This window comes from Oncorhynchus tshawytscha, linkage group LG04 (assembly GCF_018296145.1).
Source record: "Oncorhynchus tshawytscha isolate Ot180627B linkage group LG04, Otsh_v2.0, whole genome shotgun sequence".
In the NCBI taxonomy this organism is placed as follows: domain Eukaryota; kingdom Metazoa; phylum Chordata; class Actinopteri; order Salmoniformes; family Salmonidae; genus Oncorhynchus; species Oncorhynchus tshawytscha.
The window spans coordinates 69,003,261-69,016,859 of record NC_056432.1 but is presented as its reverse complement, the minus strand read 5'-3'; the positions used below and the strand labels follow the sequence as shown (position 1 = coordinate 69,016,859).

General features: G+C 39.7%; 2 protein-coding genes across 2 annotated transcripts; both read right to left on the bottom strand.

Annotated features, from left to right (window-relative positions):
- Window positions 1–3,716: 3,716 nt before the first annotated feature.
- Window positions 3,717–5,608, bottom strand: LOC112249302 (60S acidic ribosomal protein P2). The gene is made up of 5 exons (XM_024419122.2): window positions 5,462–5,608; window positions 4,578–4,701; window positions 4,379–4,427; window positions 4,145–4,240; window positions 3,717–3,800 (listed from the first exon to the last, which is right to left on the bottom strand). Exons 2-5 carry the CDS (start codon window positions 4,698–4,700, stop codon window positions 3,724–3,726), a joined length of 345 nt encoding a protein of 114 aa, XP_024274890.1. The 5' UTR covers window position 4,701; window positions 5,462–5,608; the 3' UTR covers window positions 3,717–3,723.
- A 1,044-nt stretch (window positions 5,609–6,652) lies between these two features.
- LOC112249301 (protein lin-7 homolog C) lies at window positions 6,653–11,613 on the bottom strand. The gene is made up of 5 exons (XM_024419121.2): window positions 11,457–11,613; window positions 10,048–10,166; window positions 9,463–9,534; window positions 9,167–9,376; window positions 6,653–8,622 (listed from the first exon to the last, which is right to left on the bottom strand). Exons 1-5 carry the CDS (start codon window positions 11,491–11,493, stop codon window positions 8,455–8,457), a joined length of 606 nt encoding a protein of 201 aa, XP_024274889.1. The 5' UTR covers window positions 11,494–11,613; the 3' UTR covers window positions 6,653–8,454.
- Between the last annotated feature and the right edge of the window lie 1,986 nt (window positions 11,614–13,599).

Below are 13,599 nucleotides of genomic sequence, written 5' to 3'. Positions count from 1 at the left end.
CAGGGGTGCGTACTCAGTCACCTCCTGTACTCCCTGTTCACTCATGACCACACAGCCATGCACAACTCCAACACCATCATTAAGTTTGCTGATGACACAACGGTAGGCTTGATCACCAACAACGAGACAGCCCATAGGGAGGTCAGAGACCTGACCGTGTTGTGCAAGGACAACAACCTCTCCCTCAATGTGATCAAGACAAAGAAGATGATTGTGGACTACAGGAAAAAGAGGACCGAGCACACCCCCATTCTCATCGACGGGCTGCAGTGGAGCAGGTTGAGAGCTTCAACTTCCTTGGGGTCCACATCAACAAACTAACATGGTCCAAGCACACCAAGACAGTAGTGAATAGGGCACGACAAAACCTATTCTCCTTCAGGAGACTGAAAAGATTTGGCATGGGTCCTCAGATCCTCAAAAGGTTTTGCAGCTGCACCAGAGAGCATCCAGACGGGTTGCATCAGTGTCTGGTATGACAATTGCTCGGCCTCTGACTGCAAGGCACTACAGTGGATAGTGCATACGGCCCAGTACATCACCGGGGCCAAGCTTCCTGCCATCCAGGACCTCTATACCAGGCGATGTCAGAGGAAGGCCCTAAAAATTGTCAGACTCCAGCCACCCTAGTCAGACTGTTCTCTGTGCTACCGCATGGCAAGCGGTACTGGAGTGCCAAGTCTAGGTCCAAGAGGCTTCTTAACAGCTTCCACCCTCAAGCCATAAGACTCCTTAACACCTAATCAAATGGCTACCCAGACTATTTGCATTGCCCCCCTCTCCCTTCTACACTGCTGCTACTCTCTGTTAGTATCTATGCATAGTCACTTTAATAACACTACCTACATGTACAGTCATGGCCAAAAGTTTTGAGAATTACACAAATATTCATTTCCACAAAGTTTGCTGCTTCGTTGTCTTTAGATATTTGTGTCAGATGTTACTATGCAATACTGAAGTATAATTACAAGCATTTCATAATTGTCAAATTATACTGACATAAGTGTCAAATTATACTTCAGTATTCCATAGTAACATCTGACAAAATATATCTGCAATCTGCCCTGGCATGCTGTCAATTAACTTCTGGGCCACATCCTGACCGATGGCAGCCCATTCTTGCGTAACCAATGCTTGGAGTTTGTCAGAATTTGTGGGTTTTTGTTTGTCCACCCGCCTCTTGAGGATTGACCACAAGTTATCAATGGGATTTAAGTCTGGGGAGTTTCCTGGCCATGGACCCAAAATATTGATGTTTTGTTCCCTGAGCCACTTAGTTATCACTTTTGCCTTATGGCAAGGTGCTCCATTATGCTGGAAAAGGCATTGTTCGTCACCAAACTGTTCCTGGATGGTTGGGAGAAGTTGCTCCCGGAGGAGTTGCTCTCGCAAAATTGTGAGTGAGCCCACTCCCTTGGCTGAGAAGCAACCCCACACATGAATGGTCTCAGGATGCTTTACTGTTGGCATGACACAGGACTGATGATAGCGCTCACCTCGTCTTCTCCGGACAAGCTTTTTTCCGGATGCCCCAAACAATCGGAAAGGGGATTCATCAGAGAAAAAGACTTTACCCCAGTCCTCAGCAGTCCAATCGCTGTACCTTTTGCAGAATATCAGTCTGTCCCTGATGTTTTTCCTAGAGAGAAGTGGCTTCTTTGCTGCCCTTTTTGACACTAGGCCATCCTCAAAGTCTTTGCTTCACTGTGCATGCAGAAGCACTCAGACCTGCCTGCTGCCATTCCTGAGCAAGCTCTGTACTGGTGGTGCCCCGATCCCGCAGCTGAAACAACTTCAGGAGACGGTCCTGGTGCTTGCTGGACTTTCTTGGGCGCCCTGAAGCCTTCTTCACAACAATTGAACCGCTCTCCTTGAAGTTCTTGATGATCCGATAAATGGTTGATTTAGGTGCAATCTTACTGGCAGCAATATCCTTGCCTGTGAAGCCCTTTTTGTGCAAAGCAATGATGACGGCACGTGTTTCCTTGCAGGTAACCATGTTTGACAGAGGAAGAACAATGATTCCAAGCACCACCCTCATTTTGAAGCTTTCAGTCTGTTATTCGAACTCAATCCGCATGACAGGGTGATCTCCAGCCTTGTCCTCAAGACTCACACCTGTGTTAACGAGAGAATCACTGACATGTCAGCTGGTCCTTTTGTGGTGTTTTTGGGGGGGATTCAGTTCATTTGCATGGCAGAGGGACTTTGCAATTCTTCTGATCACTCTTCAAAAAATTTGAGTTTATGCAAATTGCCATCATATAAACTGAGGCAGCAGACTTTGTGAAAATTAATAGTGTCATTCTCAACTTTTGGCCACGACTGCACTTATTACCTCGACACCGGTACCCAGTCTATAGCCCGGCTAATGTTATTTACTGCTGCTCTTCAATTTGTTCTTCTCTTTTTTCCCCTTAACTGCATTGTTAAGGGCTTGTAAGTAAGCATTTCACTAAGGTCTACACATGTATTCGGGACGTGACAAATAATGGGATTTGAAATGTGTGTACATAGTTCTGTCCTGGTCTATTAATGTTATGTATTAGCCTGTCATTTTATGTGGACCTTAGGAAGAGGAGCTGCAGACTCATGAGCTCAACATTTCTTATAGTACCCATTCAAAACTTTCAGACTGTCTAGGGAGACTGGGGTTGTTTCTGGACAAGGCCAGTAGCAGAAGGGTAAATGGCGCTATCTGCTGTTTTATCCACGAATTTAACCTTTTTCCTACTACCACACTAGTAACTACCAAAAACATTGTCGTAGCAGTCAAATTAGTCGACAATCAATACCACAGTCACACACCTTGACTATAATTCCCCAAATAAAATTAGATTCAAGGAAATGTACAGTAGCAAGCAAATTACTTACACCCCTACATGGCTGCACTGCAGCACCAAGTCCAAACATTGACTAAAGGTGGCTAACATTGCTCCTTATAGTCCAAGGATCTTACATGTTGTTTCAAGGCTCTGAAAGCCTAAACAGCCAAATACTTCACCTAAACCGATTCTCAATTGTGGTACAATTCTGAACATAAATCCCTACTTTCATATCCTAAAATAATTTCCCAAATGCAAAATACACTTGCTGTACAGTTAAGTTGCAGCAAATAGTATTTTTCCATGGACAACCTGTTTGTAGCACCCATTTACTCACGTTAGGAGACTCAGATGGCCAATTAGCACAGGTAGTAAGTAGACCAACTTCAATCGGTTTTCCGTAAACACACGCCGTAACAGATACTGTATGTTCGTGTGGGAACACTACTGTACACAGTAATAGTTATTTAGATCACAAAACATGCAATCATCCATGTAGTTATACTTCTAGCATAACATTTCTTTTCAAACTGACGCAGACCCTCTTCTCTTGGATTATTGCCTGAGCGCAACATTGGGTCTCTCATTTCATCCCTTTTTATTACATTTATCTCATTTGAAAGGTCCTTTTGCTTCCAAAACACTACCGCAAGTAATGCGTGTTAATGATCAAACTGAGCATCCATGGCTCTTACCAAAAATCCCCCAGTACAGAAGGCTCCCTCGTCCGATGACTTGTGTAATGTAATAGTCATCATCAAGGGCAATGCAGCACCCAACTGCTTCAGTGGCTGTGTCCAGATTGAAACAAAAGGTTTTAAGCAAAATACCAAAAGAAGAAAATACAGAATATTTAGCCTTTCTTTTTTACAAAGTTTATTTCAGATTTTGAACAAGTTTAGTCGAACAGGCCGAATCCCATGTCGTCATCAGATCCCTCTTCAGACTCCTCCTTCTCTTCCTTCTTCTCCTCAGCTGTAAAGAGATAAGTAATCAATTAACCATATACATTATCTGAAAACTCAGCTAGCTCTAGTGAAAGTAACAATCCATGCATTTAGCAATGAAACTCTTTTAATGCTGTTTGCATTGACACTGTTCTGGTCTGTTCTGGTCTAAATTTCCCAAGTATTTAGTAAAGGCAAATAAGCTTTAGCTTGCCTGACCAAGTGCCCCATCGATATTGAGCTGACCAGCACATCAATATCTATAAATTTAACACCCCATTGGACCCAGTTTGGCATGAAAAATGATGGACCTCCAAAAGGTCAATTTGACAAGGATCTCAAACACTCATGTGGGCTCTGATGTATGCTCACCTGCAGTGGGGGCAGCTGCCCCAGCAGCAGCAGCTCCACCTGAGCTGGCCACTGCCACAGCACCACCTGCTGGCATACTGGCCAGTTTACCATAGCCTGTGAGAAATTACAGTTAACCGATTTAATTACAACTTTATTGTTCTTAGTCCAGACAGACTATTTCAGGTTCTAATTTTAAATAGATGTGTTCTCTTCAGTGACTTTTCATTATGCATTGACAGTTCTGCAACTCACCTTGGGCAATCACCTCATCCACATTTTTGCCACCAAGTTCAGTGACAACCTGAAGGGGAAGAGAAAAAGGGGTCAGAAATTAGTGGCCCAGAGATTGCAAGCATGTTTTCTGATTGAGCGCAACTTTCAGAACACACAAATCGTGCATTTCTTTTACTCAACACTGAGATAAGGTATAAACATGTGATATTAAACATACTTTCTCCATGCGTGTGTTGTCAGCCTCAATGCCAACACTTTCCAGGATCTTCTTTATGTCAGCAGCCTGTGGGCTGGCATTACCACCAAGGGCAGAGAGCAGGTATGCAGCAACGTAACGCATTCTGCAATACAGATCATGATGCAGTTATGACAAACAAACAGGGCATTAAAAAAAAATCCCCAATACAGTTATGTTACTTTAAACAAATAATAGTACACATGCGTCCCAAAGGGAACTTCGCAGTATAACCCTATAACATAGAAACAATTATAACTTCTCCATGTCATACCCACAGAGCATCAAGTAGCTAGGCCTACAAACATCTATTATACATTTGTTTCAGGAGTGATATTTAGACACCTCCATAATCGAAGTGAGAGAAAAAAATATGTTGGTTGGGCATCTTTACCAAACACTAGGACTCACTGCCTTACTCAAAACATCTTGATTGATTAGATAACTAGGTAACGTTAGCTAGATAACGGAGGTCAGCAAATTAGCTAGCTAGTCGAGCTTGCTAGCGCAATGTCCACAAAGTTCCAGTTGGTGAGGTTGTCACTGATAACTGTTATTTCTTCAATCTGAATATGAAGATGTGGCATTGAAAAACTCCCTCGCAAATAATGTTACCCATCAACTAGCTACAGTTTTGGGCCTTGTTTCTTTGAGGCAACCGTGAGAGCGAGTACACATGGTGACATGTCAAGGCTGTTAGGTAGCAAGCTAACTGGTTAGCATGCTCCTCTCCAATACATTATTTGCTGTCCAGTTTTAGGTTAGGGGTAAGACAAATATTTGAAGGGAATGTCTACGTTATGGTGCCGTGTTGGACTCATTTTCACAGGGTGTACATATACTAAATTTTCTTAGAAGACACTCACTTGACACAGAGAAGGCAGATGCGTGTTCACGACGAGATTTGCACAGGCGGAAAGGAAGTTCCAAGGCAGGGGGGAAACGGAAAAACGCGTAATGGGCGGGGAAATCGAATGAATTTTGATTGGAGGAGAAATTTCACAATAGGGTGGACTTGATTTGCAGGACGAAGTGAGGTGGTCCGGAGGCCGGGCGGCGTCAACACAATGAAAAATTTCAGGAAAAAAAATCATTTAGGGAAACTGGAATCACAACATGGTGATAATGATACCTCCCATGTAAGTGATTGGGCCACTGTTCAGTCCAGCAAAGTGCCATTGACTCTCAGTGGTCAATAACTGGACAGACGGAGCTGGGACTGTGCTGTGACCTAAGAACAGACAACTAATTTGGACTACATTAGTACCATACTCTATGAAATGGTGCAATAACCCTTACTATAGTACCATTCTTGACTCTGGCAATATGACATAATATGGCATCTTCAAAAGTTATCAAACAAAAAATGTGGGGCTCCTAAACAAAAAGGATGTTAAAACTACATGTGTTAAGGAATTACACAATAAAATGGTAATATTATTTAAGTTTAGAATAAAAATAAGCAAATTAAAACATCTTTCATGGTATAATTTATTTTGTGCAGTTTTTGTAACACAATATACAATACAAATGGACAGAATAAACTGAGAGCAGCACATTTTGTAAGTAGACCTAACAGTCCAAAACAAGCAAACATTCAATATGATATCAAATAGTTCTCATAAATGTTGGAAGTTTGGTCTTGGTACTCAAAACAAGAATATAACAGTCAGAAGAGGAATACAAATCATTTCAGGATTTTTTTTCTTTCATGAAAATCCCTTGTAAAAAATAAAAATATCAAAAGAAAACACTTAGAAAAATATTCTATTGACCCTTCCAAAATATAAGAGGGTAGAAACCTGAGGGGTGTTTCACAAAGCTCTAGGAATTGGCAAGGTAACTGTCCTGAACATTCTGTTGAAACCATTCATGTCAGTCACAAGGACATTTCAGTAATCATACTAAGGGGCAAGCTGACATGTAACCAACTTGCTATGGGGTGCCAAATCTGTTAAGCCTTTGCTTACTTTACACATCTTTTTAAAAGAATGAATAGAACATAGAATCATTTCTTTATGAAGTGAAGAAAACTAGAGTGAAGCAATTACAAAATGTTTCATGATTTAGAAGAATACATTTTATTCAATTCAGCAAAAAAAACATTAAAATCTAATTTGATCAATATATCTGGAATTACACAGTACATTCACAAGTGACCATCATAAGATAAAATACAAACTATGCTATTCAGGTGAAAATTAACATAATATCTGGAATTGAAATCAGTGATGCCAAATTATGTTCACATCTTCAAGGGATAGTTCACCCAAATGGGACATGTACCTAATTTTATAGCTCAACAAGTAATTATTCGAACCTGTAAGTCAGCAACCAAAAATATGGCTTTGTTAACTCAACCACAGCATAGCAACGTTATTGGTCTTTATTATGAACTGTATTAATGAAGGTGGGTTTCACATACCAGTAGATTTTATGCATTTTTTAATGAATGCCATTCAATAATGAGTTTACTCACGTTGAAAGATAGCAGGTAGCACCCTATTTCAAACAACCATGCTGGTGGTAGTGCAATACTGTCTTTTTCTCATTTATGCTTTTTGGAAACATCAGTTGATGTTGGACAACAATGGCATGTTTGTCATCGCTGCGACAAGTTGGCCAACCTACTGTACACCCACCTTGAATGAGTTGGCCACACCGTTGAAGTGAATAGAGCAAATTAACTCAAAGAAATGAAAAACTAAAATTACTATGGGCAAGCAGCTTTCTTGGGGAATATCAAAATCCACTGACCCTGTTTGTGAAATACCCCCCTGGTTTCAAAAGGTTCTGACTTATTGCTCTTTTGAAATATTTAAAATGTCAGGTTTGCCTCAGGTCTCAAAATTGTATACTGTCCCCCCTTACTGTCATAAGGGGAAAAGGTTATCTGAATTTTAAAAGAGAGCACAGCATCTTAGAAAGGCTTCTCCCAGCCCACTGAAAACCTACGCATTTGAAGGCTCTAAATCATTCATGGGATGCAAAAGCTAGAAGTTGTTGAATAATTTATGAGTCAGCAAAATCTTTTTTTAAAGTTTGTAAGACAGTGAAAACATCAGCATGAGGTTAAAAATAAATTCAGAATGTATTATTTAATTCCTTAACAATTTAGAATTTAGATTAGAATACTAAACACAGATCTACCAAAATGATCATACCGGTTATTTTCAGGAGGAAAAAAACTAAACAGAGACAATGGTAAAACATAACGGTCTCCATTTAGCCTTCATATACTGGTAAACACAAAATGTCTATATCAATTTACACACAATACCCAATTCCTTCAATAATATTTATTCTATAACCCTTATATCCTAAACATATTCTATTAGTATCAGTTTCTTTTCGCTCTCAAAAATAGCAGGTGTGACATTTGCATTCCTGCAAATGCTTGGTAAACCTGACATTGAAGTGTTGAATCATCTGAGCTTAGCTTTGTAATTTGAATGACAGTACAAGTTCAAATACATTTGTATTGCCCTGAGGCACTTTATAAAGGCTGTACTAAAATAAAAAAAATACCATCTCTTCAATCAATGAACCTCTGTGGTGGGTCTCACAGGTCCTCAAACGGCATCCAATATGTCAGTCCAAAATGTATTACATATGTAAAGCGTGAATGACCAACTACTTGTAGAAATATGATAAATCTAGTGTTTGCCTTGAGTCGTGGTGTGGAGGATAGTGTCAGAAGTTGAAGGGGTAGGTTGTAGAAAAGGTAGAAATATAATATATGTGGATACAAACTAAACGTAGTGAGCTAAGTTTTAGATGAAGGTTAAAATTGTGACTGGGACAGATGGCTGGAAGAGGGTGAAAGATGAGGGAATTGCGTGCCAGTGATGAAAAAACACTATTGGGGATAGCTGTTCTGTTGCCGGCGCTTTGCAGACCTCATCTTCTCAAAGCGGGACTCCATTTCCTCAAGGACTTTAGGAGTGTACCTGACCACCAGCTTCACAGTGCCCTGGGCAGCTTTGAGAAGCTCCACAGCTTTCTCATGGTGCTCCCCCTCCACACTCTGGAAAGAAAGAGATTAAAGGAGGATTAATTTAAATAACAAACAAAATTAGGTGACTGAATATGATAAATGTATATTGATAGTAGCCGTGTCCGAAATCTGGCTTGCCTGCTATTTAAACTGCATACTGTGTACTAATCATACTACTTAGAACGTTGGGTTTAGTAAAAACAAATGCAGTAAGCAAAATATAACAGTATACTAGGCTCATCCTACATCATCTAATGCGCAAATGCTTTGATTCCCTACATTCATTCATTTCGGTAGAGCTCGTCTCCTCAACTGTTTATCAGCTGTTGTCAGACACACGTGGGCCTCGAAATACAATTCTCTTCCTCAAGGGTGCAGCAAATTCTACTAGATAAAAATCCAAAATGACTAGGACACCCTGGAATTTTTAAAGCATACTCAATCTTCAAAATTTCACATACCACAAAAAAAAAAAACACACAAAAAAAATAATCTGCCTTCCCAAAATGCCTACTATTTAGAACGCAAGTACGGGTATATGGACACAGCCAGAGACTGCTTAAACAACACGTACCACCCCATTGACAGAAAGAAGCTGGTCGCCTCTCTTGAGGCCCCCGTGGCGGTCGGCGATTCCCCCAGGAATGATGCGCGAGATGTAAATAGGAGAGTTCTGTTCCTTCCCTCCCATTATATTGAAGCCAAGTCCTTCCTCAGTCTTAGGCAGCTCCACCACGCGAGGGTGTGAGTGCCCCTCACTGGCCGCAAACGCTGCAACAGTGGCCTACAAGGCAAGAGAGGAGAAAGTTGTTAACCCAGAGTTGCATACAGAGTTGTTGTTTAATATTGGTTGTTGTTGTTGTGACATACCTTGGCTGTGGCATTGGCCCTGACTTCAGGGCTACTATTAATGTCCACTGTCTCATACACATGTTCATACACCTAAGGAGTTGTTTAGAAAAGGCAGAAAGAAGGTTAGTCAAATGCAAACTGCTAAGCTAAATGACTTCCTTCAAAAAGTCTGGCATGTTAAAAATGGTAGTTCTTGCTGTCCAGGGTTCCAAGCTAGTAATTAATCCTCAAACTGGATAGCTCATTTTGTAATCACACTACATTGAAAAAAACACTTTATGTTACACTGAAGGAATGACAAATCTTACATCAGAAGTCAAATAACTAGTCCATAGGCAGAAATTAAACATTTCATGTTTTATAGGCCTGTCTGTGTCAGCCCCATCTCACACAAGTTCACAAATCAGAGCCTGGAGGTCCAGAGTACTGCTGGTTATTTTTTTTCCACTCACCTGGTACCCCAGGTCTGAATCAATCACCCTGATTGGAGGGGGAGAATGAAAATCAGCAGTACTTCTGGCCTTGAGGTCCAGATTTGGCCACATAAATTGAGTTGAATTTTGAAGGGTGTGATGGGCATTTAATGGCACAGTCTCAGCTCACCTCTCGCACAGCATTACAGAACTCGCTCTGCAAGACCCTTTGCAGTGCCTGCAGTTTCTGGGGTGGCACTTCCCCCGTCCTCTGGAGTTTGTCAAGCAATTCAATGGCTCGAGAAATGTCTGTGGGGAGAAAACATGGAGACCACCCACCATCAGAGATCTTACCAATAATTGACATTGATTTAAAGACTTTGGGCTGGGAAATAATTGTTTGAGGCAGAGGATCTAACATTACAGCACAAGAGTAATGGGGTCTGTTGGTATTGATTTTGTAGATTGATTAAGTAAATCTGTCCATGCACAGGGTATTACAATACAGGCATAGCTGATCATAACCAAATCTTCATCACACTGCTTGTAAACACATGGTAGAATTCAACAGAGTAACAGTCCGGGCGCAACATTTTCAAATGAACCTAGCAAGCTACTGAGCTACATACTAGACGCTGAACTTTTGTTTGGGTGCAACTGCTAAGATTACTAGGAAGCTACAAACTACCAGTGGTGGAAAAAGTACCCATTTGTCATACTTGAGTAAAAGTAAAGATACCTTAATAGAAAACGACAAGTAAAAGTCACCCAGTAAAATAGTACTTGAGTAAAAGTCTAAAAGTATTTGGTTTGAACTAATACTTAAGTATAAAAAGTAAATGGAATTTCTAAAATATACGTATCAATGGTAAAAGTATTAATAATTTCAAATGCCTTACATTATGCAAACCAGATGACACAGTTTTTGTATTTATGGATAGCCAGGGGCACACTACAACACATTAACTTACAAACAAACAAAGCATGTGTTTAGTGAGTGCGCCAGATTAGAGGCAGTAGGGATGACCAGGCAATGTTCTCTTGATAAGCGTGTGAATTTGACCTTTTCCTGTCAAAATGCAACCAGTACTTTTGGGTGTCAGGGAAAATGTATGGGGTAAAAAGTACATAATTTTCTTTAGGAATGTAGTGAAGTAAAACAATTGGCAAAAATATAATTTGTAAAGTAGAGATAGCCCCCAAAACTACTTAAAATACTTTAAAGTAGTACTTTAAAGTATTTGTACTTAAGTACCACACACCACTGCAAACAACCTAGTAACATTACCAGATTTGAGGATGGCTATCTTGTTAGCTAAATCAGCTAACGTTAGCTGGCTACAACATTAGCAACTCAGCCCATCTGTCTTTCTTAAAACTAAAGCGATTATATTGGAATAATCTATTTTTCTTTCGACTTTTGAGAGATGATTGTACTTTGGGCTAGTTATTTCAAAATTAAATGGCTAACGTTAGCTAACTAAATTAAATTCCAGATTAGCTACCGTTATCTAGCTAGCCATCTGTTTGGCTCGTGTGTATTTTCATAATTTTAGCCATTATTATTGATCAAGCGATCTGTGTTGTTTGACGTTTTACCTCTTTCCAGTCGAACAGGTTCCCCCAAAGACGCCATAATAGCCCAAATCCGGCACTGTTCGGGAGAAATTATCAGGCGAGCAAAATATCCACTCCGCGATAAACAGATTTGAGCTGTATTGACGGGGAATGTTGTTGCGTCAAGGACACGCAATCGGCGCAATATACGGTCGATGTGCCAAATCCAAGATGGGGGAAAAACTGAGAAGTCGTATATCACTAAAGTTTTGTTTGATATTTTAGAAAATGTGGTATCCTAAATGTATAACCTGCAACATTTACAGCTTTTCAATGGTTATTTAAATTATAGATATTCATGTATAGTTATTACAATGTTTTATCCGATCATTATTCATAACCCAAATTGAATTGTTTGTAAATGTCTTTGTAAACCTACAATGTTGCTTCAATATGTTTAAAACCATAATTTTGATCTCTGTCAGTTCTTGCATTATGTATGCATTTCTATTGATTAATTTCCACTTCTCACAGCAATAGGGAATTTGCTTTCTGAGAGCTGAAATACTACATAGGCCTATTACTCATTACTATGCATTAAACTGTGTTACCTTATCATAACGGCAAAACTGAGGACATAGACTGCTGACCCAATGTTTATGTTTTTGTTGTGATAGGAAACTTGTAAACACATTATGTAGGCCTATACGTTGGTAGGATACCTCAAATGATGTTTAGAAAAGTGATTTCTCTCTCATAAAATACAATTTCCTGAGTACTATAGATATATACAAGAATTTAAGTGCTATTTGTGTGTGAAAATCTTACGGAATATACCTTGAATGCACTTTTATTGTTATATTTTATTATCACAATTAGGCATATTTTGGTATCCTTTGTGAGAGAATTTTGACCATCCATTTCTAGGCATGGGACACCTACCTGTGTCAATTGGATAGGGTGGAGATGGCCCATCCAAGGAATTCACCAGTCAAGGATCCTGTCTTCAGGGTTAAAAACTTTGAATGTACTCCTCATCAAGCTCTCAGAGGCCATCAAGGATCAGCTTGTAGCCTAGGCTATACGATGTAGACTTACGGGCCTTCTATATGTTCTGATTCTTTGTGTTGTTGATTGAGTATATATTGAGGCTTTTATAACCAAGCCAATGCTGATGAAAATAAAATCTGTCCGTCCGTCCGTCCGTCCGTCTGTCCGTCTGTCTGTCTGTCTGCTTTAGGAGGACGGGCTCATTGTAATGGCTGTAATGGTATAAATGGAACAAAGTCAAACATGCGGTTTCCATATGTTTTGATACCATTCCATTTATTCCATTCCAGCCATTACAATGTGCATGTCCTCCTATAGCTCTTCCCACCAGCCTCATCTGGTCTGCATGCATGCAGGCAGGTACATCGGTAGGTAGGATGGTAGGTATGCATGTAGGAAGGTAGGTATTTATGTATCTGTCTGGCCGTCCATCCGTCCATGTTTTCATCTAATCTTTATGCAGTGTAACTAGAAATGTAGGGTTCAAACTTTATTGACATTGGTTTTGTTTTTCAGTTGCCTATAGTCATTTTTATTTCTTTAAATATTTCAATTTAATATTGCAAACAACTTCACAACATACAAAATGAATTATATTAATCCAGAAACATATGTCAATGAATAAATTTTATATATATATATATATATATTCTTATATTTTGTCCTCTGGTGGGGATAAAAAAATAAACAGCAAAGCTTTGACAACAGCACCTTGACATAGTATGTAATTCCAACATTACCTTGAGAAGTTTAGAACAGTAAACAGATAAAGTACTGAGGAGGAAAACCCTTACTGTTGAGTATGTAAACGGAATGTTTTGGTCGGTATCATATCCTTTTTCTTAGGTGGACAAATTCTCAATTCACAATTGAAGCAGCATGCAAGTGTTTTTAATGGAACTCGTCCTCACCCTCTCCCTCATCCTCATCGCTCTTTTCCTTCTTTCTCACATTCTTGGCAACATAAACAAACCACAATGTCTTGAGGAATGTGATATAGTAATTTAAACTGGGCGCAAATGACTGATCAGATCTTTTTTTAATTGTTTACAAGGTCATGAATATGTTCAATAAATAGACTGTAGTATCACTTTTACTGTATAAACTTCATCTTTTTTACATGCAGTCCATAAAA